At 46.5% G+C, this 26,783-nt stretch overlaps 3 protein-coding genes across 3 annotated transcripts in view; 2 read left to right on the top strand and 1 right to left on the bottom strand.

The window, feature by feature from the left end:
- LOC142195595 (uncharacterized) overlaps nt 1-26,783 on the top strand; it is a 704,678-nt gene that overhangs the window by 663,793 nt on the left and 14,102 nt on the right. The window lies entirely within an intron of this gene.
- LOC142191054 (uncharacterized) lies at nt 16,451-20,096 on the bottom strand. The gene is made up of 6 exons (XM_075262330.1): nt 19,978-20,096; nt 19,668-19,847; nt 19,466-19,589; nt 19,294-19,382; nt 19,123-19,225; nt 16,451-17,685 (listed from the first exon to the last, which is right to left on the bottom strand). The coding sequence occupies exons 1-6, from the start codon at nt 20,053-20,055 to the stop codon at nt 16,571-16,573; spliced, it is 1,689 nt and encodes a 562-aa protein (XP_075118431.1). The 5' UTR covers nt 20,056-20,096; the 3' UTR covers nt 16,451-16,570.
- LOC142190474 (oocyte zinc finger protein XlCOF29-like) overlaps nt 25,416-26,783 on the top strand; it is a 339,394-nt gene continuing 338,026 nt past the window's right edge. The window contains exon 1 of the mRNA XM_075262296.1: nt 25,416-25,671. The gene's annotated coding sequence lies outside the window, so the exon portion shown is untranslated. The remainder of the gene's footprint in view (nt 25,672-26,783) is intronic.

The following is a 26,783-nucleotide window of genomic DNA, read 5'->3' as shown; positions in this document are numbered from 1 at the left end:
CTGAAGCCTGGTTGTCTGTTGTCATTGTCAGATATCACGTGGGGGCGGGTAATCGGGGACATCAAAAAGGAGATTTTGTGCACATTTGGGACCCAGGGACCCCCTGAAAGCCGGCCACATCGGATATATTACCGTGATACCAGCCCTGGCCTTCCTGAGTGTTGCATATACGTCACACACAAACAGATCCACTACATACACGTCACACACAGACAGATCCACTACATACACGTCACACACAGACAGATCCACTACATACACATCCCACACAGACAGATCCACAACATAGATGTCACACACAGACAGCTCCGATACATTCACGTTACACACTGAAAGCTCCGCTACATACACGTCACACACTAACAGCTCTACTACATACACATCATACACAGACAGCTCCGCTACATAAACATCACACACTAACAGCTCCGCTACATACACGTCACACACAGATAGCTCCACTACATACACATAACTTCAGAGATAAGTGTACAGTATGTGTCTTGTGATAGATAAGGGCAACGGACAGTAAATATTGGTGGTTGGTGTAAACCTGGCCTAACAGTTACAGGAGGCAGCGCCACCTACTGGATCCATGGCAGACCAGGCAGACCTTTATATTACCGGCTCCATTCCAGCATCCTCCATATCTTCCCCTGTACACGTCACACACAGACGTCTCCACTACATACACGTCACACACAGACGTCTCCACTACATACACGTCACACACAGACAGATCCACTACATACACGCCACACACAGACAGATCCACTACATACACGCCACACACAGACAGATCCACTACATACACGCCACAGACAGATCCACTACATACACATCCCACACAGACAGATCCACTACATACACATCCCACACAGACAGATCCACTACATACACGCCACACACAGACAGATCCACTACATACACGCCACACACAGACAGATCCACTACATACACGCCACAGACAGATCCACTACATACACATCCCACACAGACAGATCCACTACATAGACGTCACACACTAACAGCTCCGCTACATACTGTACACGTCACACACAGATAGCTCCGATACATTCACGTCACACACTGAAAGCCCCGCTACATACACATCACACACTAACAGCTCTGCTACATACACATCACACACAGACAGCTCCGCTAAATAAACGTCACACACAGACAGCTCCACTACATACACATAACTTCAGAGATAAGTGTACAGTAGGTGTCTTGTGATAGATAAGGGCAACAGATAGTAAATATTGGTGGTTGGTGTGAACCTGGCCTAACAGTCACAGGAGGCAACCCCACCTACTGGATCCATGGCAGACCTTTATATTACCGGCTCCATTCCATCATCCTCCATATCTTCCCCTGTACCACCTGATCATATGACTCCTCTACTAACCACATGACTGTGACATCATCAGAGAGCTTTTAGCCCACAAGGATCTTCTTAGGCCAGATATGTGACATCATCAGGTGGTCGCTCACAGGCCTGGCAGGATTATTATGGGGCTCTTCACTACTATCTGACACCTGCTCTGGGATTCTCTGATGGGTCACGTTATGGGGCAGTTTTATCAAACTGTCTCTGTTGCCCATAGCAACCAATCACAGCACAGCTTTCATTTTGTGTGTTGTCTATGAGAAGTGAAAGCTGCACTGTGATTGGTTGCTATGGGTAACAGATACCCCGTATTACTTTTGGGTCTCTGCATAGGTCTGCGGCCCTGGGGCTTTTAGTATTTGGTGACATCTCCTCTATTATACTATTACTGTATATCACAGCGGGTCAGTCACCAGCAAGTGCCCCAGAGACTAAAGGAGTGTTCACACTACCCTCATTGTCCGACAGGTAGTGTCCGCTGCTAATGTCCGTTCAAATTCTTGCACGTACATTAGCAGCGGACACTAGCTGTGTCCGTGACATTTTTCATTCATTTAAATGGCGATCGGGTGCGTTGTTTTGCACTCCGTGCCTGTCCTTAAGTGTCCATTCCTAAGGATGTCCGACTTTTCAAGCAGACAGCAAAACCCGACATGTAAGTTTTTTCTGTCCGCTTGAAAAGTCGGACATCTTTACGAACGGACACTTAAGGACAGGCACGGAGTGCAAAACAACGCACCCGATCGCCATTTAAATGAATGAAAAATGTCACGGACACAGCTAGTGTCTGCTGCTAATGTCCGTGCAAGATTTTGAGCGGACATTAGCAGCGGACACTACCTGTCGGACAATGATGGTAATGTGAACACCCCCTAATCCTCTGCGTGTATGTCCTGTGTGATCGGAGCCAAGAAGGATGTATCACTGCCTGTACCACGGGGAGATTTACTAAGCAAAATACTCCACAATTCTGCCTTCATTTCCCCCATATAACCTCTATGATGTCTCGTGCCGCATTTATCGGGTGTTTTAGACACTTTTACAGCTTGTACATAAAGAGGTTTGTGGCTTCATGGGAAAGGCGTTGTCTGCCAGAAACTGGGCCTGAGAGAAATGGCGACACCTGCGCCAAAATGTGGACACAAATAGGGCATATTCACACTGCGGAATTTTCAATTGTCCCATCTAACTTTACTTTGTCTGCATAGTACTCAGTATTACTAAATCTGCCTCTTGTTTATTAAGACTGATCACAACATCTAAATGGTTAAATGGGCACAAGACCCTTCTGTCACCTCCTCAGGGTGGTCATGGCAGCCAGGAAACCTAACAACAACCTCCAGACTGTTATGTACTGATGCCTATTAGGCCCTTCCATGTACAATATCCTGCAATACAGAAGTTATGTATATATTATATGGGATTATGTGCAGTATAAACAATGGTTTATTATCTCTAAATTCAGCTTCAGACAATATAATATCAAGGATGGAAACGGAAAGGAATAAGATGTTGGAGAGAATATTCAATGTTACCCTAAAGATCATCTACCAGCTTACTGGAGAGGTGAGAGATTCTGATGATGTCATCATTACATCATTCTTATCTATAGTAATAACAGATGATATGACTGGAGAGGTGATGGGGCACCTCTAGCCACTGCGTCTAATCTGGCTGAATAGTATGCCACAGGCCTATTTTGTTGGCCATGTTTTTGAGCTAAAACTCCTGTAGCATGTCCTTTCATCTCTGTGCAATACAGAAGAAACAGTTTTGTGTAATCTGGGGTGCCTAGAGCTGGTGCGGAGACAATAGCCAGTCTGAGTGAGTAGAAGCTATCCAAGGCTTCTTGAGTCAGTTGGAAAGGCTGTGTGCCCAAGCAGTCATACAATGGTTGCATGAGCATGGACGCAGAGCGGATCCAAGGCCTGCAATAGGACACTAAACCCAAAAAGGTTCGAAGTTGTTGAATCCCTGTAGGTGGGTTTAGGGATTCAATTGCCTTTTTCCTGTCCTCAGTCAGATGGCGTGCTCCAGCTGATATGCAGTGACCCAGAAACACAACTTTCAGTTGACAAAACTGCAGCTTCTCTTTGGACACTTTACACCCTTTCTCAGCAAGGTGTATGAGTAAAGAGACAGTGGCTTCACAGCACACGTCTCTCGTTGGGGCACAGAGGAGTAGATCATCCACATACTGTAGTAGGACAACCTCAGCATGCGAGATGATCCAGTCCTGCAAAACAAACTGAAGGGCAGCAGTATACAAGGTAGGAGAGTTGTGGGCCCCTTGTGGCAGTACGGTCCATGTATACTGCTGACCTTTGAAGGTAAAAGCAAACAAATATTGACATTTGGGGTCAATTTTTACTGAAAAATAGGCATTTGCAATGTCTATGAGTGAAAAATAATTTGCTGTTACTGGGATTTGTGCCAGGATGGTGTGTGGATTGGGTACCACAGGTGTAAGCATTTCAGTGACTGCATTCACTGCCCTTAAGTCATGTACCATCCTGTAAGTAACCGGTTCTCCTTTTTTTCCTTTCTTTTTAATGGGAAACAAAGGAGTGTTGGCCACTGATTTGGTGGGCTTCAGTGCCTTTGCAGCCACCAAAGCTGTGACATTCTTCCCAATGGCTTCCTCCTGCGCTGCACTGAGTGGATATTGCTTAATACGAGGGGGCTGGGCACCTGGTTTAAGGTGTATCATCGCTGGAGGAACTGGCATACACCCAACGTCTGTTTTGGACTTTGCCCACAGTATGTCTGGGACTTCGGCCAATGCTGGATCAATTGAAGAAGAAGTAGAATCAGATATATGCAAACATGCCAGTATTTTGCATAAATCGGACTCTGGAATCCCAGCTGTCAGTTTAACCGTTCCATCAGGCATATACATTATGTGTGCTTCGATTGCTCTCAGTATATCTGACCCCAACAGGTTAACAGGGGTCCTGTCGCTAACTAGTAGTCTAGTCACACATGTATGATCAGCCAGTTGGAGCGTCAAAGGTTTTGTCAGTTGGCATTCTTGAATTAACCCTTCAAACCCTTGGGTGTACTGAGTGTCATCTGACATGTCTAAAGGATTAATATGTCTCCCCTTAATCACACTTTTGGCAGCCCCTGTGTCTAATAAGAAGTCAATTTTGTTACCGTCAGGGAGGCGTACTGGAACCACCCCTTGGGGACCTTGCTGTGAAGATACCATCAAAGGGTAGATCCCTACAGGGTTGCCTATTTCCTATTGTGAGTCTTGGGGAGGTGGTCTTTCCGTCTTTTCCTGACCACCCTGTCTCTTTGGCTCTTTGCATTGAACCCGCAGATGTCCTACTCTCCCACAATTGTAACATTTCCTCTTTTCCTGGTGAGCTGGCTTGGGGTTTTCAGGGTTTCTAGCAACATATTGTATCTGTATGGGTTTTGCCTTTTGGTCTAACTCCACCCCTTTCGCAACACGCACCAAGTCCTCAATTGTACAAGTCCTCCAGTCAGGTCTTGCTGTCTGAACCTTCTGTCTGAGTTGTGGCTTAAGTCCCGTCATGAATGCCCCATGAAACAACTTACTCCCCACGTCCCCCATCTCCTCATAACCCAAATCCATGTACCTCAGTTTCAGATTACACCAAAATTGGTCAACTGTATCTTTTGGTCCCTGAGTCACATCTAAAAGGGAGAGAGTGGATTCTCTTACCTTCTCCTGGCACCATGCATGCAGCCCCTTTAAGAGATGTATTCCTGACTCTACAGTGCGTGTATACTGATTCCCTAGCTGCATAGCTGAATAATAGGACCTGCCTGCTTTTGTTATTGTATCCATTACAGACTGCATCCTAGCTTCCCCAATTTTCCCTCTCAGGACCCCTTCTAGATCTGTCCACGTACAGTTGTAGGTGTCATTTAACCCTGCCATCCATCGGTAATATGCCATCGGAAGTTCATGCGGATCTGGCGCATCTTTTAACAGTGCCATGTGGTCATTTGGGGACCAAGGTCTGTATTGGGATATGGTGGCTACAGGTGCTGCTGGGAGTCTGGGAGTAGAGGAACCCCCACTAGGAGCCCCTGTTGCCCCTCCTGTCTGGAAAGTGGAAGGAAGGGAACCTCCTTCCAAGGTAATTAAAGTGTCACTATCTTCGGGTTTCATCTGGGGTTCAGCTGGCCTAGTTTGGGAGTACACCACAGGATACAGTCCCGTGACTCTGTGTGGCTTTGGTCTTCCACAAGCCGCACATTGCTCCCGCCAGTCTGGGTTTTGCTGTCCACACACACAAGTCCATACTCCTGGCTCGGTTACAACAGTAGCCATGAGATGGGGTTGATATGATTGTGTGTAATTCTACTCAGAGGGTATGGAATGGTCTGTTGGGGTCTGCCGTAAAGACTAACTCTTCCTGCGATCAGACTGGCGTGTCCGGTGGATCAGGGAGGAGTGCCCCTGACGGTTGGTCTCGCATACCAGATACCTCCTCTGGGAGACTGTTAGAGTGTACAAACAAAAGTCTGGTTTTTGTCTGTCTGCAAGATTGGTGGTCCAGGACACGCAGTAGAACTATCTCACATGATTTCAGGAGAATTTGAAAGGGTTTGGGTCATTCTTATTTGTTTAGCATCAGAGCTCCTGATGCTATTGTAGTGATATTTATTAATGTGTCTCCACATATCCAGGATTACACAGTAGTGAAGAAGACCTCTAGTGGGCGCTGTCAGGCTCCTGTGTACGAAGGATATGGAGGAACCCTGAGCCCAATCCCGGGGCCTCCACCTCCCCCCCTGATACAGGAGGAGATCAATGCACAGAATATTCTAGAACAACAAGATACTGGAGCTGCTGACTGGAGAGGCAACACTGCTGGGAATGCTGGGACATTATACAGTAACTGGAGGGGTCGGGGTGATGACTGTATCATTGTGTTGTCAGGTTCCTATAAGGTGCCTCTTATTGTCATTAATGGAAGGCAGAAATCGCAGCAGGACAGCAAAAAAAATAAACATCTTGCTTGATCTTGCTGCAGTTCGAGACTCCTTGACTGGTCCTAATCGGCAGCGGAAAGACAAGACTGAATCCCAATGCCCTGCATCAGCCCCACCCCTCTGTCATGGGTAGCTGATGGCCAGAAAACAGCGGAGGAAAATGAAAATGAATTCTTCTTCATTTTCCACCTTGTGAAAGGCCCCTTTGAATTAGACAGAGTATCCAGTCTATGATGTATTGCAAAAGAATGAAACCTGGATCTTGTTTGTGTACAAATTTTGTCTTCTCTCAGCCCAGGAAGATGCAGCCGCCCTTTTGAAATGGGCCTTTATTTCTGAAGGAGTACTTTGGCCTGATGGCTGAGATCCAGAAGGCCTTCTCAGAGCCTGTGTAGACTGCTGAGAATGAACCTTACAAGAACAAAAAACCTCCGCCCCTAAAAACCCCCAAATAAGGCCAGGACAAATTAAATGTGGTTTAAGTGGGTTGGCCACAGCTTTTATCAACGTAAATTAACAAAAATAAACCCAATACTGTCTTCCTCTTGTCTTCCTCCAAATCAGTCCGCTGGTAGACAGCAGGACTGCTAAACTGCTGTTCGTCCCACGGAATGTGGGACACACCCGCCTGCTGTGACAACAAAGAATGAAAAAACCAAGGAAAACAATATACCGCGAGGGCAAGGGTGGGCGGGCGTTTCCTCACAACCGACTGCTGGAGGGTGAGTGCCTGACCCACGTGCCCCCTAGTCAATTTATAAATTCACTTTTATTTATGATATGACCTAATCAAAACATGGGGCGGAGGCAAGCTGATTTAAAAAATCACATAGTAACCCCCATCACAGCAGTCACAGCCCTTTTCCCTATGCGGTGCAAGGGCTACCAGACTGCTGAGAATGAACCTTACAAGAACAAAAAACCTCCGCCCCTAAAAACCCCCAAATAAGGCCAGGACAAATTAAATGTGGTTTAAGTGGGTTGGCCACAGCTTTTATTAACGTAAATTAACAAAAATAAACCCAATACTGTCTTCCTCTTGTCTTCCTCCAAATCAGTCCGCTGGTAGACAGCAGGACTGCTAAACTGCTGTTCGTCCCACGGAATGTGGGACACACCCGCCACAGAGGAGACAGTGTACCCCCTACAACTGGCTCTGACCAACCCCACCAGCCAAAAGGAGGGCCCTCTCCACACCATCCTGCAAAGCAGACAGGAAGATGTCCAGACCAATGGGGTTCAAGTGAACCCCATCCGGCAGCAACAAATCCCTATTGTCCCCAGAGAGCTCAGCATGCCTAATAGCAACACCGCCCAAAGCACATACGTGCTTGGCAACTCGCACGTTCAAAACCTTCCGGGAACGCTCCAGCGCAGCATGTGAGCGAGCGCCCCGCCACCGAGCCCTGGGGACAACTTCAGACCACACAGGAATGACCCTAGGAAAAAACTCCGACAGACGAGTGAAATCTTGACGGATGACCGAAATTAGGTCACCGAGCTTCACTTTCCACAAATCGTTCCCCCCTGCATGGACAACTAAAACAACCGTCCCTGAGACCTGACAGCTAATCTTCGCAACCTCCGCTAGGATCTGCACCCATTTAAGGCCTCTAATGCCCACCCAGTGTACAGAAATACCGGTGAGGCCAAGGGAGAGGCCAATTGGACGCACCGCCGCTCTGCGCGCAGCCCAAAAAACGTAAGAATGGCCCAGGATCCACACAGAGACAGGGGACGGACCTGAAAAAGAAAACAAAAAACAACAGACGTAAAATGAACAACGAAAAAAGGTCACACAAGCATCAAATCCGGCCTAACATAACGGCGGAAGCAATCGGATTTCCACCTACCCAATCTCTTAATGGATTCCGAACCCAAACCACAAAGGTCGGCCGTAGTGGCCGCCCCTATGCGGAATGAATGAGTGCCGAACTCTCCCGGATTAAAGCCCAAAAAACGTAGAGCGGAACGAAAAACCGCCGAAAACTGAAAGCGCGTTAGAGGAAGGCCCGAACTATGTACCAAAAACACCGGAGACCGAAAACGGCGATCTAAAAATTCCCCAACTAAACGCACGGGACAAAAAAGTGACCCTGAAGGGCGAATGGGAACCCACGACCCCTGTCCATACACATCCATCTTGGAATGACGGATACAGATACGAACCTCTGACTCCGAGTAAAAAATGTCCCCAATAGCCAGGCCCCCGCCGGAAGATTTACTAGAAGGGAGGAGCTCACCAATCCGCAAGGCACAAAAGAAAGCCAAGGAAAAGGCGACTCGAAAAAGAAGGACTTCACTCTCATCAACACACACACTGGGAAGAACATGCAACAATTTTTCCAACAACTGAAAGGAAACGGGACGACGCATATCGCGGCGGCCCGATTCCGTCCGCCATCCCTTCAGAATTTGCCTAACTAAAAATGATTTCGTAACATCGCAACGACCCAAAAGTTTAAACATAAAGGCAATCCCCGCGAGCTTCCGCGCCGCCGTGGCGGCCGAGACCCCCTGATCGCGAAGACAAGCTAAAAATGATAAGACCAGCTGAGCCAAAAGGTGATCCTCCGCGGGTAAAGAACCGCCAGAGGTGGACAAAAATTGCCGCCAAGCTCCAACATGACCCCGCCAAGTGGACGGGGCCACTGACTTCTGAACCAGGGACATCAAATCGTCTCCAACAAGGTCCACAAGGCCGACGGGCATGGCGTCCCCTCCTCCTCCGCTGATGGGTGCAAAGAGCGAAAAAGCTGAAAGTTAGAACGGGACAAGGCATCAGCAATGGCATTCTGAGTACCTGGAACATGCCGGGCACGGAACCAGATGTTGGCCTGCAGGCAACGAAGAACCAAATGCCTAAGAAGGGCTAACACCTCCAAAGAGGAGGAGGATAAGCTGTTCACTGCCTGCACGACCGACATATTGTCAGACCAAAAACATATACGGCAATTGCTGATGTCCCGTCCCCACAACTCCACGGCAACTACAATAGGAAACAGCTCGAGGAGTGCCAGATTTTTAACTAGACCCCTGTCAACCCAGGAGGGGGGCCACTGGGCCCTACACCACCTCCGGCCCAGAACCGCCCCAAAACCGTCGCTCCCCGCGGCGTCTGTAAAAAGGGGAAGGTCGGAATTAGCCACGAACTGAGATTGACAAACCGCACGCCCGTTAAAAGACGTCAAAAAACGCTGCCAAACCTTCAAATCCTCACGCAACGTCCTAGTAATTCTAATAAAATGGTGCGGCTGCGCAACCCCTTTTGTAGCCAAGGACAGACGACGGCAAAAGGTACGTCCCATAGGGATCACTTTGCACGCAAAATTTAAGAGACCTAACAGGACCTGCATTTGATGCAAAGTGACCTTCTTAGAACGCACGGCCGAATCAACTTCATGCACTAAGCGATCTAGCTTGTCTACGGGCAAACGAAAAACCATGGCGACCGAATCGATCTCGATGCCGAGAAAAGAAAGGCAGGTCAAAGGCCCGACCGTCTTTTCTTTGGAAAGGGGAACCCCGCACGACGCCATTAACGACTGAAAAGAACGCAACAAAAATTCGCAAACTGGAGAATCCGGCGGCCCAACGAAAAGGAAATCATCCAAATAATGCAAAATGGATTGATATCCTGTCTCAAAGCGCACAACCCATTCCAAAAAAGAGGAAAAAAGCTCAAAGTAAGAACACGAAATAGAACACCCCATTGGCAAGCACATGTCTACGAAAAATTTTTCGCGTAATGAACAGCCAAGGAGGTGAAAACAGTCAGGATGAATGGGGAGTAATCGGAACGCAGACTCGATATCCGATTTTGCTAACAGAGCACCCCTTCCGGCCTGACGGACAAAATCTACGGCCCTGTCAAAAGACGTGTAAGAAACCGCCGACAACTCCTTACCGATACCATCGTTAACCGACTCCCCTTTGGGATAGGACAAATGATGAATAAGGCGAAACTTACCGGGCTCCCGCTTGGGCACTAAACCCAATGGAGAAACCCTGAAGTTAGGAAAGGGTGGCTCGTCAAACGGGCCAGCCATTCGGTTAAACGCAACCTCCTTCATCACCTTGTCCCAAGCCAAAGGCTCGTCAGCCAAAACAGAACGAAGGTTACCAGAAAAGGAGGAGACAGGCGACTCCTCAAACGGGATGACAAAACCGAGACTAAAGCCGTCCTCAAGCATCCTTGCATCCCGCTTCCGCGGGTACAGCTTTAGCCACTGCCGAAGCACCGAGCCTCTCACCGGAGTTCTCGCCTGCGCCGGCAGAACCCAGCTTGGATAGATTTTTTCCCCGACGTGAGCATTTAAGGGCCGCATGATTACCCCCGCAGATCGAGCAATCGTGCCGGAATCTGCAGGAGTTGAAGAACCTACAGTGTCCTTCATTGTAAAGCCAACAGGATCCTGTCGGCTTGTGGGGAATGGAGCCCTGACCGGAGGAAGAGCCTCCGGAACCCGCTGGAAAGGACTTCTGGGGCTTCTGAGAGAGGATGAGATGAACCCAGACGTCCATAGCCTTAGATGCCCAGCCGACGGCTGGGGACATAGCCAACCGACGTCTGAATTCCTCGTCATAACGCCACCAAGCTGCACCACCGTGCAGCTTGTGGGCGCCATAGATAGTATCCATATAGATAAAGAGTTCTGGACCTTTACCCGGATGGTGCTGACACATGATGTGCGCAAAAATCGCAAAGGCCTGAAGCCAATTACCGAAAGTCTTTGCAACTTTCGGTTTCCTGTCCGAACCTCTCTCAAAAGTCCGTTCTTTATCAACGGTCCCATGGTCAGTAGACAACAGGGACCAGATATCTATGTATTCACCCGAAATGATTTTCTCCCGGGTCTCTGCCGGCACATGCGTGCCGAGCGGGGAGACCCCACAGAAAATCGAATCCCTGAACGTTAAACCCGTGGGAAAGGGAGCCGGCGAAGGCGCAAGGCCGCCGACACCCTCCCCCGGGACTCTATCTGAGGGGGAATTTTCTACAGTGGCTAGAATACGCCGTAGAAAGGAGGCGAGATCTTCGCCTGGGGACGGGTTAGCAAGGGACAACCAGGCTGGGAGACAAGTCAACTCACCGTCGGATCTGGTCCCCGTGACCGTCCCAGGCTGCTGCGGTCCAGTCGTCGAATCTTGAGCCGATGCGGTAGCAGGGCGGCGAGATCTGGATGTGGCTGACGGAGAGGAACGAGGTAGCTGCGGGCTGCGGGACGCAGCGTGGCTTCTGTCCCCTCGATGTGAAGCGTGAGAAGGACCTCTGAAATGCGCCCTCCCATGTCCATGGGAAAGGCGGCTGCGCGATCTGGGAGAACGGTGAGAACAGCAACGGGAACGGCTGTGGCAACGGTGATGAGAATCCTCCCTCCTATGACGACGGTGATGGTGGAAAGTGCTGGTCCCTGAGGAAAGAGAAGAACGAGAGGAGGTATGTGAACGGGACCTGCGCCCAGACCCCGCCGAAAAACGCCCTCCAGTATCACCACCCCGAGAATGCCTGCGATTCCTCCTATAGGGCGAACCCGCCCGGGTAACCTCTGAACCTGGGGAGCGTGGGTACCGAGGGGGCTGGGAGTGCGTATGGTGAAGTTCAAGACGGCCCTGACTGGGGGAACTGGTGTGTCGCATTGGTGGCAACGAGGGGAGAGACAAGGCAGGGGGGGGAGGGGTTGGGGGAATCATGTCTAAGCTCCCCGCATCAGTATCCCTAGTGGAGTAGGCCTCACCCCCCCCCTGACCTGCCGACCGCCCATCCCCACCAACCGGAGGCAGGGGCTGCTGACCACCTGCCCCGGGTAAACACAGCTCACCCGATTCCAGCACCTGGTCTTCACCTCCCACTCCTGAGGGAGGCTGGCGATCTCCGCGGTGATTTGTGACGGCATCTTCAGGCCTGCGGCCTACCTGGCTCCGGCTGGGCCTAGCAGGGGGCGTGGCCACGGCTGCCGAGGAGGCTCCGCCCCCTGGATGACACGGGTCCCCGTGGTCTCCAACAAGATGGCGCCGGACGCTGTTAGCAGGCTCCAGCCTGTTGGGGGGCGCGGCTTCACCTCCTGCTCCAGCAGAAGGCCGGGATCTCGCGCGCGGCAGGGCCGCCGGCGCGCCGACGGGGCGGTAAGTACTACTACCAGGCTCCGGCCTGGTAGGGGGCGCGGCTTCACCTCCTGCTCCTGCAGGAGGCCGGGATCTCGCGCGCGGCAGGGCCGCCGGCACGCCGACGGGGCGGTAAGAACTACTACCAGGCTCCAGCCTGGCAGTGTGTAGATCTTCGCCTCCTGCTCCTGCAGGAGACCTTCCGGTGGCGCTGTGGACACGGCTCCGGCATGCCCCAGGAGGGCTGCCGGGTAAAGAGGTAGGCCGCGGCTGCGGCCCAGCGTGACGGGGACGGCGGCCTCTGCTCCCAACGTGCCCGGAGGATGCTCCCCCCCAGCCCCAGACCCCGCCGGAACACTCCGCTTACCACCACGCGCCGGCGGGCTGGGGCTGAGGCGGGCAGGCCGCCGAACCCGACGATGAGGCCTAGTAGAAGGCCGAGGAGCCTCCTGGGGATCGTGGGACCCTACATCTTCACCAGGCCGCAGCTGTGCAGAAGCCCGGTTGAAGACCTCCTGAAGCCATCCACTGCCGCCTGCCTGCATTTTTTCGAAAATGAGCCTTTCCAGGTCTGCCATAACGCTGGGTTCTGAAAAGCCGTTTCCTCACAACCGACTGCTGGAGGGTGAGTGCCTGACCCACGTGCCCCCTAGTCAATTTATAAATTCATTTTTATTTATGATATGACCTAATCAAAACATGGGGCGGAGGCAAGCTGATTTAAAAAATCACATAGTAACCCCCATCACAGCAGTCACAGCCCTTTTCCCTATGCGGTTCAAGGGCTACCATTGTCGGAGGCCTTTATGCCTCGGTCTTGTTCTCTAAATAGGACAAAGAGATTTTGATCCTGTCTCAAGGAAGATGTTCTCTAAAGTATTGTAGGACAGCTAGCCTTACATCCAAAGAGAGAGAGAGAGAGAAGATCTGCAACTCTTGACTGTTAATTTAAAATTTAATATTTAATTCAGTCCTTAAAATAGTCCATAGATACAAAAAGTGAAGTCAGAAAGTACAAAAAAGTGTTTTTTAAAAAATCGCTGTCATTAACCCTTTTTTAAAAAATAATAATAATAAAAAAAAAAATCTGAAACTCTAGAAAGATCAGGAGTAGCCCATAAATTGAAAGGTATTGTCAGGGGTGGTCTCAATAGGACCACTTAAGTATATTGGATGATAGTCAAAGATAAAGATAAAGACTCAAGTCAGTGACGCATTCAACACAGAGACAAATTGAACCTGGGTAGAAGCATATCTTTATTGTGTACATCACACCTTTTATACCCATTAAAGTGGGCTTACGTGTATGAATAAGCAATTTTAGTATCCAATGAGAATTTCCCAAAAAGGTAAATTCCCATCACACCACATGAAGTAATGTTAGCTGAAGTCATCGTGTTACATGACAAGGCAAAGTCCCAATGACAGAAAATAATTAATGGGGCAATCACAAAGCAATTTTTATTACAATAACAGGAATAGTAGAAGCATTGGTAAAATGAACTTAATTGATAACTCTAACGGAGCAACAAACACACATTCACAATTAAGACTGGAGTGGGAGCACATGTGATAACCAGCAAAAAGAAGGATATATAAAAGGCAGTTTCAGTATTCACAGACATACCGAATGAGCTATGACTAAGGGGAACCCTAGCCCCAAAGCCCGTCAGCAGCTAAAGGGTTAATGACGGCGATTTAAAAAACAAAACAAAAAAACAACACTTTTTTGTACTTTCTGACTGTTCACCTTTTGTATCTATGGACTATTTTAAGAAATGAATTAAAAGCTAAATTTTAAATTAACAAACAAGAGTTGCAGATCTACTCTCTCTATTTTTGGATACAGCTTCTGCAAGTCCAGAAGCAAAGATCGTGCACCTTGAACTGACATCGTCTGAACGGTGAGCTAATTTACTACTTTTTTGTAAGATTGTGGTTACATCTAAAGAATGGAACGTCTAGTCTTATGGGTTATTTCTTGTTCAAAGAAGATACCTTTTGACGGATCAAGTTTTAGGGTAGGTTCACACAGGGTTTTTGGGACTCCGCCAATGCCTCAGGTTCCGGTCCAAAAGCCCTGCAGCCGTGACTGAAAGCCGGTGCACTGCACCGGCATCCAGCCGCACACTCCTCTCCGGATTAGGCCCAATGAATAGGCCTAGTAAGGAAGAGAGTGTATCTTCAGGCTGAATCGCAAGGCGATACGGCCTGAAGAATGAGCATCTCACTTCTTTTTTACGGGAGCCAGAAGAAACAGTTCTCGGAAAAAACTCCTGAGTGGCCACCATTGATTTCAATGGGAGCCTTCTTTTTGGTCAGGATTTTGAGGCGGATACGGCCCTTGTTACATAAATGCAGGCCAACTAGAGAAACACACAGAGGCCTGGGGAGAATTCCCAGACCACTAACGTGACATCTTCAAGATAGACATGAACAGTGAGAGCTGACACATCTATTCTGGATTTTTCCTATCTTCAATAAGAGTCCAGATTATAAGAAACTAAGCTCTCCTAATATAACCCAAATCTTACATGTGGATAAGAAGGGCATTATATTTGATTACATTGGCGGGTCTGATCATACCGTCATCTTTCAGCTTAAATAAGGGGCTGAGATAACCCAAACAGAAGTGTCAAGCTTCAGGAAAGTCGGAGAACCTAGACCTCTTCTGAAGGAGGACTGCATGTACCTGAATCTTTTGCTAAATAGAGTAATTTTCATCAATTTGTGTTAGACCAGTCCATATATGATTGAATCAGAGCAGATCCTAAGACACATCCAGAGGTCTGTGAGGAGGTCATTACTACTTATAGGACATGATAAAGTAGTAGAAGATGTTGATGAGGAGAAATCCCAGCAGGATGATGGGAAGTGCATGGCTGGAATCTCTGATGGAGGTGACCCTGTGACCACAGACCGAGAAGGGCCATCACAAGGAAAGACACTGCATATTAAAGAAGCCCCTTAAAACATTGAGTTTTTATGATTACTTCTGTTTCTCCCCAAATATATATTTAGAAAGCAGCAATTCAATGAAAGCTTCATCGATCATTTTCAATACTTAATACACTCAACGATGAAACTGCAACACCAGTTGAAGAATCCGATGTCGCTAAGATCTGCAAATAATCAAACTTTCAATCACTTAGCTCCAATCTGTGGCATGTGGGAGAGGCATATAAAAACAGACAAAGTCACATGAAACCTCAAACATCGGATCAAGTGTTGTGTGATGGCACCCGTTTGTTGACATGCAATGTATCCTCACTTGTTGAAAACTGAGAGGGACACAATCCTTGAATTCAAAGATCGCTACATACCTAGGCCGAAATATCAGCCCTGTCATTGTCGTGCGTCTTGGTGGGTGGGAGATTAACAAAGAACTGGGATGACATGGAGTGGAGGAAAACCTCTACACAGACGGATCTTCTGGTTGGAAGAACGACATATCGAGATTCATTCTGTAGTGTAAGTGAAATTGGAACGTCAAATCCTAAGTCAACACGAGCCATCAGTCTGTCTCATGTCACTGGTCTCATAGGCCATCATTAATATGGTCAAGGAGCCAGCGGTACGATCCTTTCTTCAAAGTGTCTGTGAGCAGCGTGCATGGTTTGTATGAGCCACCGTGGCCTTCAGCTTTTCTGGTTTTGTCGACAATTGGCAGACAATTTTGATCATTTACGTGCCCAAGTGCTTTCAGGCCGACATAGTATTGCTCAAACAACCATTATTAACATCACTTACAAGGCTTGAAAGTGCAAGGATTTCTGTGTGGAGGGCTCATACTCAATAAATATATGTATAAATTTGAGATCTTTTGTAAATTTTGTTTCCATTTTTTTTCATCATTTTCATATTATTAATTCCTAGACTTTTCCTTCTTGGTGCTACAATTTCAATGTTAAGAAATTTATATTATTGTGAAAAATTCTATGTACATAGCTGATATGTACTTCTGTTATCTGGTCTTTGTTTTCTTTCGATAACAAAAGTATATGGTTATTGTATACATTTCTTACTCATTTGCTGTTCTACATCACTTTTGCTTTCTTATGTAACTTTACTTTGACTGGAAATACATTTTTTCTTAGACTATTTGTCAAGTAAACAAGTTATAGGCAAAAAAAGACTACTGTGAATTTTCTGGTGATGAACAAGACGTTCTTTCCTCGAGAAACATTTCCCACATTCTGGACATGTATAAGGCTTCTCTCCTGTGTGAATTCTATGATGCTGTACAAGAGCAAATTTATGATAAAAACATTTCCCACATTCTGAACACGAAAATGGCTTCTCTGCTTTGTGACGTTTTAAATGTTGAAGGAGATATTTTTTTAGAGTAAAACAATTTCCACATTCTGGACATACAAATGGCTTCTCTCCTGTGTGAGTTCTTTGATGGTCAACAAGAGTTTGTTTCTGTATAAAACATCTCCCACATTCGGAACAGGAAAATGGCTTCTCCCCAGTGTGAATTCTCTGATGTCTATCAAGTGCTGATTTATTAATAAAACATTTGCCACATTCGGAACAAGAAAATGTCTTTTCGCCTGTGTGAATTCTGTGATGTCTAGCAAGATCTGATTTCTGGTAAAAACATTTCCCGCATTCAGCACAAGGAAATGGCTTCTCTCCTGTGTGAGTTCTCTGATGCCTATCAAGTTCTGATTTCTGGGTGAAACATTTGCCACATTCTGGGCATAAAAATGGCTTCTCTCCTGTGTGAATTCTCTGATGCCTATCAAGTTCTGATTTCTGGGTAAAACATTTGTCACATTCTGAACATGTAAATGGCTTCTCCCCTGTGTGAGTTCTCAGATGAAGAACAAGACTTGATTTCTGGTTAAAACAATTTCCACATTCTGGACATACAAATGGCTTCTCTCCTGTGTGGGTTCTTTGATGGTCAACAAGAGATGATTTCTGGGTAAAACATTTGCCACATTCTAAACATAAAAATGTTTTGCCCGCTGTGTGAATTCTCTGATGTTCTCTCCGTTTGTGAATTTTATTTTGTTTCATAGTCCATGATGAAACAGAAGATACCACAAAGTCATTAAGATTAGATGACAGATCTTTGCTGTGAAGGGCTGAGGGTATATCTGGGGTAATGGCATGTTCTTCATATGGATCTTGTGTGATACCATGATCCTCTGCTGTATAATCTGTAGATATCAGATGTCCCTCTGGGCTCATGGTACAGTCATCTGACAAGGAGAAAAACAAATGTATTATTTTTACATTATTATAACATTTTTATATACACATTTCCATAGAACTTGCAAGTTGAGCAGAATTAAATATTCTACTGTTCACAACAACTACATGCAAGAGGCAGATTGGAGGGTCAGTATTGCTATGTACTATACGAAGAAGCCATAGCTTTGGAGTAAGTATTGGGATATCTTTCTGCAGTCTAGTTTTTTTCTTCGTTGTGTGTCTCTGACCATGGAGGGTAAGAAAAAAAAAATATGCTGGTATGAGTATGTTGGGTCAAATTGAAGGAAACTTGCCATTGATATGTGCTGTTCTGATCTGAGAAAATGGATCAGAATAGAACATGCCCTAAAGTAAAATTGGTCTGTGTGAAGTTCCTCAATTTCAAAATCTAGAACCGCCATGAAAATTGGACGACAACCTTCTAAATGGATCCTAATTCTGGATTAGCAAAAGTGAAAAATAGATGGGAACATTTATCAAGCCCGGCATAAAATTTGCATGTTGTGTATTTTTGCACTGCTTGTTTCACTTTTGAAAAGTAGCCATGAAAATGGTTGTGATGGGCCCGAGAGCTAATAGACTTATAGAAAAAAAAAGTCATAAAAATAAAGCCCAATGCATCACAGAAAAAGGCACAACATTATTTGAATGTCTAAGAAGGGAAAAACTAAATTGTCCTAAAAAAAATAAAAATATTTTTAGCCAAATTTTAGCCATTTTGACTGACAAATGACCAGTAATCTGCCTCAAAGATGATGAAAATGTCAGATCTATCCTGTGTAGCAGAGGTCTGGACTCAGAGGCTTCTTCCAGTAAACACCATAAGATGACAGAATTTACCATATTGTGAAGCCCCTGCCCCTCCCCAAGGCTCTCGTCACATGGCTTACATCAGATTGGTTTGTAATCGCTATTTGCCTCGGGATGATTCATGAGAAATCTAGATTGGTGTCACCTGAAGAGATGACTTCTTATACAAGTTGATATCAGACGTGTTGTCAGAATACTACAACCTCTGACACATCTTATGGAATTACCACATAGAAGAGGTTCATCCAGCATATACATATATACATGACTTATGGCTGAAGAAGAGAGTGTAACCACTAGAAACATTGTGCATGATGTAGAAACACATCAGTCCACTTTGTGAAGCCTCTTCCTACAGCCTCGGGGTCCACGGGAACCGAATGAACGTTCATGTCAGACTTTTCCTACAAATCTATATATCCGTCTGCTCAGATCCTCCTGCTCTATACCAGGCTGTCTGCACATTATGCTGTAGTATCATGTGACATGGTCCATTTACTGCCTATTGTGGATGAAAATACAGAATCTGATGGGACAAAAAGCTGAAAAAATCTGTACACAAAATGAGGAGAATCTGTGACTGTTCTGTGGTAGATTCAGTGGTGACTCCTCACCTGGGTGGTTCCCGGTAGGAATGTCCTCCTCACACTCCTCATCACCACTCACATAGGGATCTTCATTTATTGCTGTGGCCAAAACATTGTTCAGATCTTTACCCTGAAGAAGTAAATATTGTAAGTCAGCAACGAGGAAAGAGAGACAAGGACTTCACAACCCGTCTACACATCATAGGGAATATCTCCATCTACCTGATCATCCTGTGGAAAAAGAGGACTGGGACATCTCTCCGGTGTTGTCCTCTTACTGGATCTACCTGTTGGAAACACAGACAGGGACTGAATTCATTCTGTACATACAAATAATGGAAGTCCATGTGTATATAGTCATGTCTATTACCTGCTGATGTGAGGGGCTGGTGGTTCTCCATCATCACCTCCTTGTACAGATCCTTGTGTCCTTCTAAATACTCCCACTCCTCCATGGAGAAATAGACAACGACATCCTGACACCTTATAGGAACCTGACAACACAATGATACAGTCATCACCCCGACCCCTCCAGTTACTGTATAATGTCCCAGCATTCCCAGCAGTGTCACCTCTCCAGTCAGCAGCTCCAGCATCTTGTTGGTGAGTTCTAGGATCTTCTGTCCATTGATCTCCTCCTGTATGAGAGGATGAGGTGGATGCCCCGGGATTAGGCTCAGAGTCCTTTCAAATCCTTTATACACAGGAGCCTGACAGCGCCCACTAGAGGTCTTCTTCACTACTGTGTAATCCTGGTTATGGGGAGACACATTAATAAATCTCACTACATACATGTCCAGAGTCCATCACCTCTCCAGTCCTATCATCTGTTATTACTATAGATAAGAATGATGTCATGATGACATCACCAGAATCTCTCACCTCTCCAGTAAGCTGGTAGATGATCTCTAGGGTGAGATTTAATAGACTTTCCGCCATCTTGTTGCTGTCTCTTTTCATCCTTGAAGGGACAATCAGGAATATTCTCTTATATAGAAGATACTGAGAGGATTCTATATTGTAGGAACCTGAATGGAGAGAAGATGAGACAATGTAAAAACCTCACAGAATTTCATATAAATAAAACAATTAATTGAGATAATAAAGGGAGGCATTTGATGAATTCTTAAATTCCAACCATTGGCAATACCAAATTTTTTTTCGTATGCCATTTTTGCATTACTATATGCTATGTCCTGGCTATTATTATTGTTGTACTTTGTTTATTGCACTGAAAATATCTTAATAAAAATTACAGTTGAAAAAATAGCTTAATTCTGCAAAAAACAACAACAAAGCCTCAAACAATTATTTCGATGGGAAAATAATAAATGGCTCTTAACATTGAAAAACGAAGTATTGCCTGGTCATTATAAGGTAAAATTCTCCGACACACCAGTGCTCCAATAGACACTCTGTTTACATAACAATACAGAGCGCGAAAATAAGGTGAGAGAGTGCACAGCACTGATCGGTCGCATTTCCAATGGGAAAGGAGTCGCATGAGGAGTATGGAGGTTTTACCGTTGCTGTGTGAGAGTATTGCACTCGGATCACTCGCTTGAACGCTCCTCGAAATCCAAAGGCCTCCATTGATGCCATGGATATGACCAAAGGCCTTTGCTGTGTTAAGGCTAAGGAGAAGGGCGGAGGTTGAGGAATGGTTGGCTACCTCAATCAGATCCACAGTCCTTCTGGTGTTATCTCCCCCATGTCGGCAGGGGATGAAGCCTACTTGGTCCTTATGGACAAGAGAGGGCAGCCAAACATTCAACCTATTGGCCAGGAGTTTGGTGTAAAGCTTCAAGTCTGTATTCAGAAGCGATATAGGTCTATTACTAGAGCACTCCAGTGGGTCCTTATTAGTTGTAGGGACGAGGGTGAAATGAGAATGTAGCATCGAGGTCGGTATAGGATTGCCTTTGAGGAAAGAGTTAAACATCCTCTTCTGCTGGAGGAGGAAGTCAGCCTAGAATGGTGAATAGGAACCTAGAGCCTTCCCATTTTGTAGGTCTTTAGGACACTTGCTATCTCTTCATCAGTGAACGAGGAATTAAGAGTAGCCAGGGCTTCCAGATGGAGAGTAGGTAGGTGACAAGACGTTAGGTGATCTCATGAGCACTGCATAGAAGTGTAACTGGAGGTGGAGATTGTATAACTGGGAATAATAATCATGGAAAGTAGTTGAAGTAGCATCAAGGTGATGCTGAGGGATACCTCTAGCATCTTGTACAACATGGGGTCAAGGAAGCGCACGGGTCTTTTATCTAGAAGAGTATGTGCCTTGTCACCCCATACGTAGTAGTGCTGGTGTGTGTACAGAAGGAGACGCTGTGCAGTAGGGTTCACGAGATTTCTCACATCAGCTTTAAGCTGTGTCGTCAAGGCTATACGTTGCCCTAACTTGATTGCCTTTAGGGCTTCCCATAGAACAGCGTCGGAGAAAACTGATCCCTCATTTTTTCTAAAATAGTTGATAAGGTGAGAGCAGAGGATGGATTGGGACAAGGTGGTTTTAAGAAGGGCCTTGAAGAGGCGCTAATGGCAATGTCGAGATGGAAATATTCCCAACCTCTGCTCCGGTGAGTAGACGAAGAGCTAGAGTATTACCAAAGAAGTAGTCAATCCTAGTGTTGAGGTTATGAGGTAAATGTATTTTTAATGGCCCCATTAAACCCCATGGGTTCACACCAGTGTTTGGCACTCTGTATTAGGTTTCCGTCTTCTGCCCTCAAAAAGGCGATAAATAAGTTACATGTCCCCCAAACTGGAACTACTGAAAAATAGTCATCCCACAAAACACAAGCCTCATATCTCTACGGAAGAATGGAAGAGAATAATGGCTGGTCCTAAAGGGGTTAATAATATTCCATATGGCCAAGTGAATGTTGACTTTGGTCATGTGACAATAGTCTCATATCTTATAATAGTCAACAGCGCCATGATGTGACCTAGAGGCGACCGCAACACAACAGTCCACAGGGGTACAATAGCCCCAGTCTAATCCTGTCAGGACTGTGAGCGACCACCTACCTCCTCCTGTATGGCAACCGTGGTTACAGGACCGCTGATGATGTCACCTGTGTGGGAAGCATCAACAAGTCACATGATCAGGTTCTGCTGTTGTGGCTTCATCTGCTCCTTACATGTTAAAGGACCTTTGATGATGTCACAGTCATGTGATCAGCCACATGTGTGGGTGGAGTCAGTCTCCAGGCTGTGTTGGGAGAGGAGATCCAGAAATTCTGGAAAAAAAAAAAACACACACAGCCAGATTTTCCAGTTGCCACCACAGCACACAGCCCCCTCAGATGTCCTCACAGTATACAGCCCCCTCAGATGTCCTCACAGTATACAGCTCCCTCTAGTTGCCCGCACAGTATACAGCCCCCTCCAGTTGCCTGCACAGCATACAGCCCCCTCCAGTTTCCCACACAGTATACAGCCCCCTCCAGTTGCCCGCACAGCATACAGCCCCCTCCAGTTGCCCGCACAGTATACAGCCCCCTCCAATTGCCCGCACAGCATACAGCCCCCTCCAGTTGCCCACACAGTATACAGCCCCCTCCAGTTGCCCGCACAGTATACAGCCCCCTCCAGTTGCCCGCACAGCATACAGCCCCCTCCAGTTTCTCTCACAGTATACAGCTCCCTCCAGTTGCCCACATAGTATACAGCCCCCTCCAGTTGCCCGCAGAGTATACAGCCCCCTCCAGTTGCCCGCAGAGTATACAGCCCCCTCCAGTTGCCCACAGAGTATACAGCCCCCTCCAGTTGCCCTCACAACATACAGCTCCTTCCAGTTGCCCCCACAGCCCCTCTCCAGTTGCTCTCACAGTATACAGCTCCCCTTCAGTTGCTCTCACAGTATACAGCTCCCCTTCAGTTGCTCTCACAGTATACAGCCCCCTCCAGTTGCTCTCACAGTATACAGCCCCCTCCAGTTGCTCAAACACAAAAAAACCCCTAATATTTCCCTTGCCTTGTTTCCGTTCTGTTCTCTTCTGTCTCTGGAAGCTTCGGGCACAGTGTAAGTGATGTCACCATATTGTGCACCAAGACCCCGGGAGCAGAGATGGGGCGGATGGTGAACTAGTATGTGGTTGGGAGGTATGTTACACAGTGTATGGAGCCGGAGCTCTGTGTAGTCACTGCAGATCAGCTCATATTGACTTCAGTAGATGCTGAACTGCAGTGAGAGTGCACGGTCAGTATAAGGCGAGCTTTTGGCTCCGTACACTGTATAGTACATGGAATGGACACACCTGCCCTCCTCTCCCGATTTCACAGGTGATTACAGTGGGGAGGAGGAGCTAAGCCATAGTAAAGACACATACAGTACTTGTGAAATCCGGAGGGGGGGAAGGGAAAGAGAGACCCCAGGTCTGGAGACATCCTCTACACCTAGACTGGTGACAGTGTAAAGGGAACATTCTGTACACCTAGGCCAGTGACAAGTGGTCATCCTCTACACCTAGACCGGTGACAGTGACAAGGGGACGTGCTCTACACCTTGAACAGAGACAAGGGGACGTCCTCTAGACCGGTGACAGTGACAAGGGGACGTCCTCTACACCTAGAACAGTGACAATGACAAGGGGACATCCTCTACCTGAATAAATAAAGCTGGTCTGCACTACTCCGAGGCTCAATAAAATTTTATTGAGCCTCGGAGTAGTGCGGACCAGCTTTATTTCTTCAAGTTCTTCAGCTAGAAACATGCCTCTTTAAGTCCGGAGGAGACAAGGTCGTGCACCCCGCTGGGACTCATACAATTCACGGTGAGCCTCAGTTCATTTATCTACTTATTTATTCATATTTATTGGACATCCTCTACACCTAAGCCAATGATAGTGACAAGGAGACATCCTCTACACCTAGTCCAGTGACAAGTGGACATCCTCTACACCTAAACTGGTGACAATGACAAGTGGACATCCTCTACACCTAGGTCAATGACAGTGACAAGGGGACATCCTCTACACTTAAACTGGTGACAGTGACAAGGGGATGTCCTCTACACCTAGGTCAATGACAGTAACAAGGGGACATCCTCTACACCTAAACTGGTGACAATGACAAGTGGACATCCTCTACACCTAGACCGGTGACAGTGACAAGGGGACGTTCTCTACACCTAGGTCAATGACAGTAACAAGGGGACATCCTCTACACCTAAACTGCTGACAGTGACAAGGGGATGTCCTCTACACCTAGGTCAATGACAGTAACAAGGGGACATCCTCTACACCTAAACTGGTGACAATGACAAGTGGACATCCTCTACACCTAGACCGGTGACAGTGACAAGGGGACGTCCTCTAGACCAGTGACAAGGGGACGTCCTCTACGCCTAGAACAGTGACAAGGGGACGTCCTCTACACCTAGACCGGTGACAGTGAAAAGGGTACGTTCTCTACACCTAGGCCAATGACAGTGACAAGGGGACGTCCTCTACACCAAGGTTGGTGATACTGACAAGAGCAGCGAGATTATGGAACTGACTACCACAGCATGGGATGATGGTAGATTCATTGTGCAAGTTTAAACAGGTCCTGGATGACATTCTTAAAATAAAAAACATTACAGGTTTTAGGATTTTAGTACATACATTTTGATCTCACGTCTTATAATGATTGCTGGGTTTGCAGTTGGGAAAAAATGTATACCCCTGAAGAGGGGCAATTGGCATCAGCCTGATGGGGATCTTTACCTTCCTCTGGATCAGCACTGTAGGTTATAGTTAGGACTCGAAAGATCTGTGTCTTCATCCAACCTCATTTACTCTAATTTACTACTGTATGCTGTGGCATAGAAACAGCACATAGGAATCAACTCCAAGGATCCATCAACTAAAAAGTTTTTGAAAATCCATTTAGACTGAGGCCCAGTGTTGCGGAAATGCAGTTTTTTTGTTGCAGATTTTGCTGTGGATTTTGAACCCAAGGCGCCTTAGCCTATAAGGAAACTTGTCAGGATCAATTGGGTACCCTGAACCACACGCAGCTCCTTACAGACCAGGGGTTTAGTGTCCCAAATCATCCTGTAATAAAAACATCTGTGCCTGCTACAAGTATATTTAATACAGACTTACATAGCACGTCACACACAGACAGCTCCTCTACATACAAGTCACACACAGACGGCTCTGCTACATACACGTCACACACAGACAGCTCCTCTATATACACGTCACACACAGACAGCTCTGCTACATACAGGACATAGAACTGTTAACATCTGATCACATGACTATGACATCATCACAGGTCCTTTATCCTGATCGGCTGAAGCTATAACAGCAGGACCTGATCATGTGACTCCCTGACTCCTCCCATACATGTGACATCATCACAGGTCCTGTCACCACGGTTACTGTACAGGAGGAGGTATATATACGGTGGTCGCTCACAGTCCTGACAGGATTCTAGTTGTCTCAGGACTCGGCTGCTTTAAGGGCTGTTCCGTCCATGGCTGAGATGACAATATTTGTGTCTTTTGCTGTCTGAGGTGTCGGCAGTTCCGGAAACAGTCAGCGGCGGTTGTTCTGGGCTGTTTCCATCCCTCCCATAGAGGTAAATAGTAGTCGGGGCCTTCACCCTATAAAATATATATATACTAGAAGAATACCAGTGGCTTCGCTCGCGGAAAATATGTTAAATTGTTGGTTATTAGAGATGAGCGAACACTATTCAGAACAGCCGTTCCGAATAGCATGCTCTCATAGAAATGAATGGAAGCAGCTGGCACGCAGACTTTGCTGGCGGCTGGTGGCTTAACCCCTGCTTACCGGCTACATCCATTCATTTCTATGGGAAACGGCTGTTTCTAATAGTGTTCGCTCATCTCTATTGGTTATAGCTAAAGTAAAATTTTTAGTGTCACACTGAAATTGACATTCTCAGAGCTACAGTAAATCTTTTCCACTTTAAACTTTTATTATTTTGGGATTTTACTAATTTGTCATAACATTGATGCAAATAACTTTTTATTTCAACATTTTTATTGTTTTTACATATTCAATACATATTATTTAGTATAAAATATAACAGCTATTTCTTGAACAATTTATTTTTTTTATAAAAAATTAAAATGTATGCCCCTTACACAAACCTATAAAACATTTACACCCAATTAACAACATAGTGCAGCCCTTCCCCCCCCCCCCCCCCCTCCCTCCAGTGTAAGTAGTTCACAGACAATAGAGTAAAATTGGATTCCAGTTACACAACTGTCTATTGTGGTGCTTTTTGTTAAACAATGTTTCCGGTTTTACCTTCAGGTCCATACCTGCATATGAAAAGATTTTTGGGGTTACCCACTCTAGAGCAAGCAATGTGCAACTGTCCATGTGAAAAACATGGGCTCTCCAGATTAATGCCGGCTACTTTAAGTGATTGACCTTGTGCTTTGTTTAGGGTAAGTTCACATGGGGTTTTTTGAACCGTAATCTGAGGCGGTCCAAAATACGGGTAGCTGCGACTGGATGCTGATGCAGTGCACCGGTATCCAGTCGCACACTCTGCTCCCGACTAGGCCCAAATGAATGGCCCTAGTTGGGAGGGAGCGTCTACAGGCAGATGCCGCGAGGCGAATCCGCCGGAAAGAATGAGTATCTTGCTTCTTTTTCCAGGAGCTGGAATAAAGCGGCAAAAACAAAAGATTTCAATGGGAGCCGTCTTTTTGG

Source organism: Leptodactylus fuscus, chromosome 1 (genome assembly GCF_031893055.1).
Source record: "Leptodactylus fuscus isolate aLepFus1 chromosome 1, aLepFus1.hap2, whole genome shotgun sequence".
NCBI classification, from domain to species: Eukaryota; Metazoa; Chordata; class Amphibia; order Anura; family Leptodactylidae; genus Leptodactylus; species Leptodactylus fuscus.
This window is presented reverse-complemented; position numbering and strand designations above follow the sequence as displayed.

Excerpts from the sequence above, each read along its gene's own strand:
- LOC142191054 (XM_075262330.1), bottom strand. The coding sequence starts at position 20,055 with ATGAAAAGAGACAGCAACAAGATGGCGGAAAGTCTATTAAATCTCACC. Across the intron at positions 19,848-19,977 it reads TCTACCAGCTTACTGGAGAG|GATTACACAGTAGTGAAGAA; the intron begins GTGAGAGATTCT and ends CCCCATAACCAG. Across the intron at positions 19,383-19,465 it reads CCAGCCCCTCACATCAGCAG|GTAGATCCAGTAAGAGGACA; the intron begins GTAATAGACATG and ends TGTTTCCAACAG.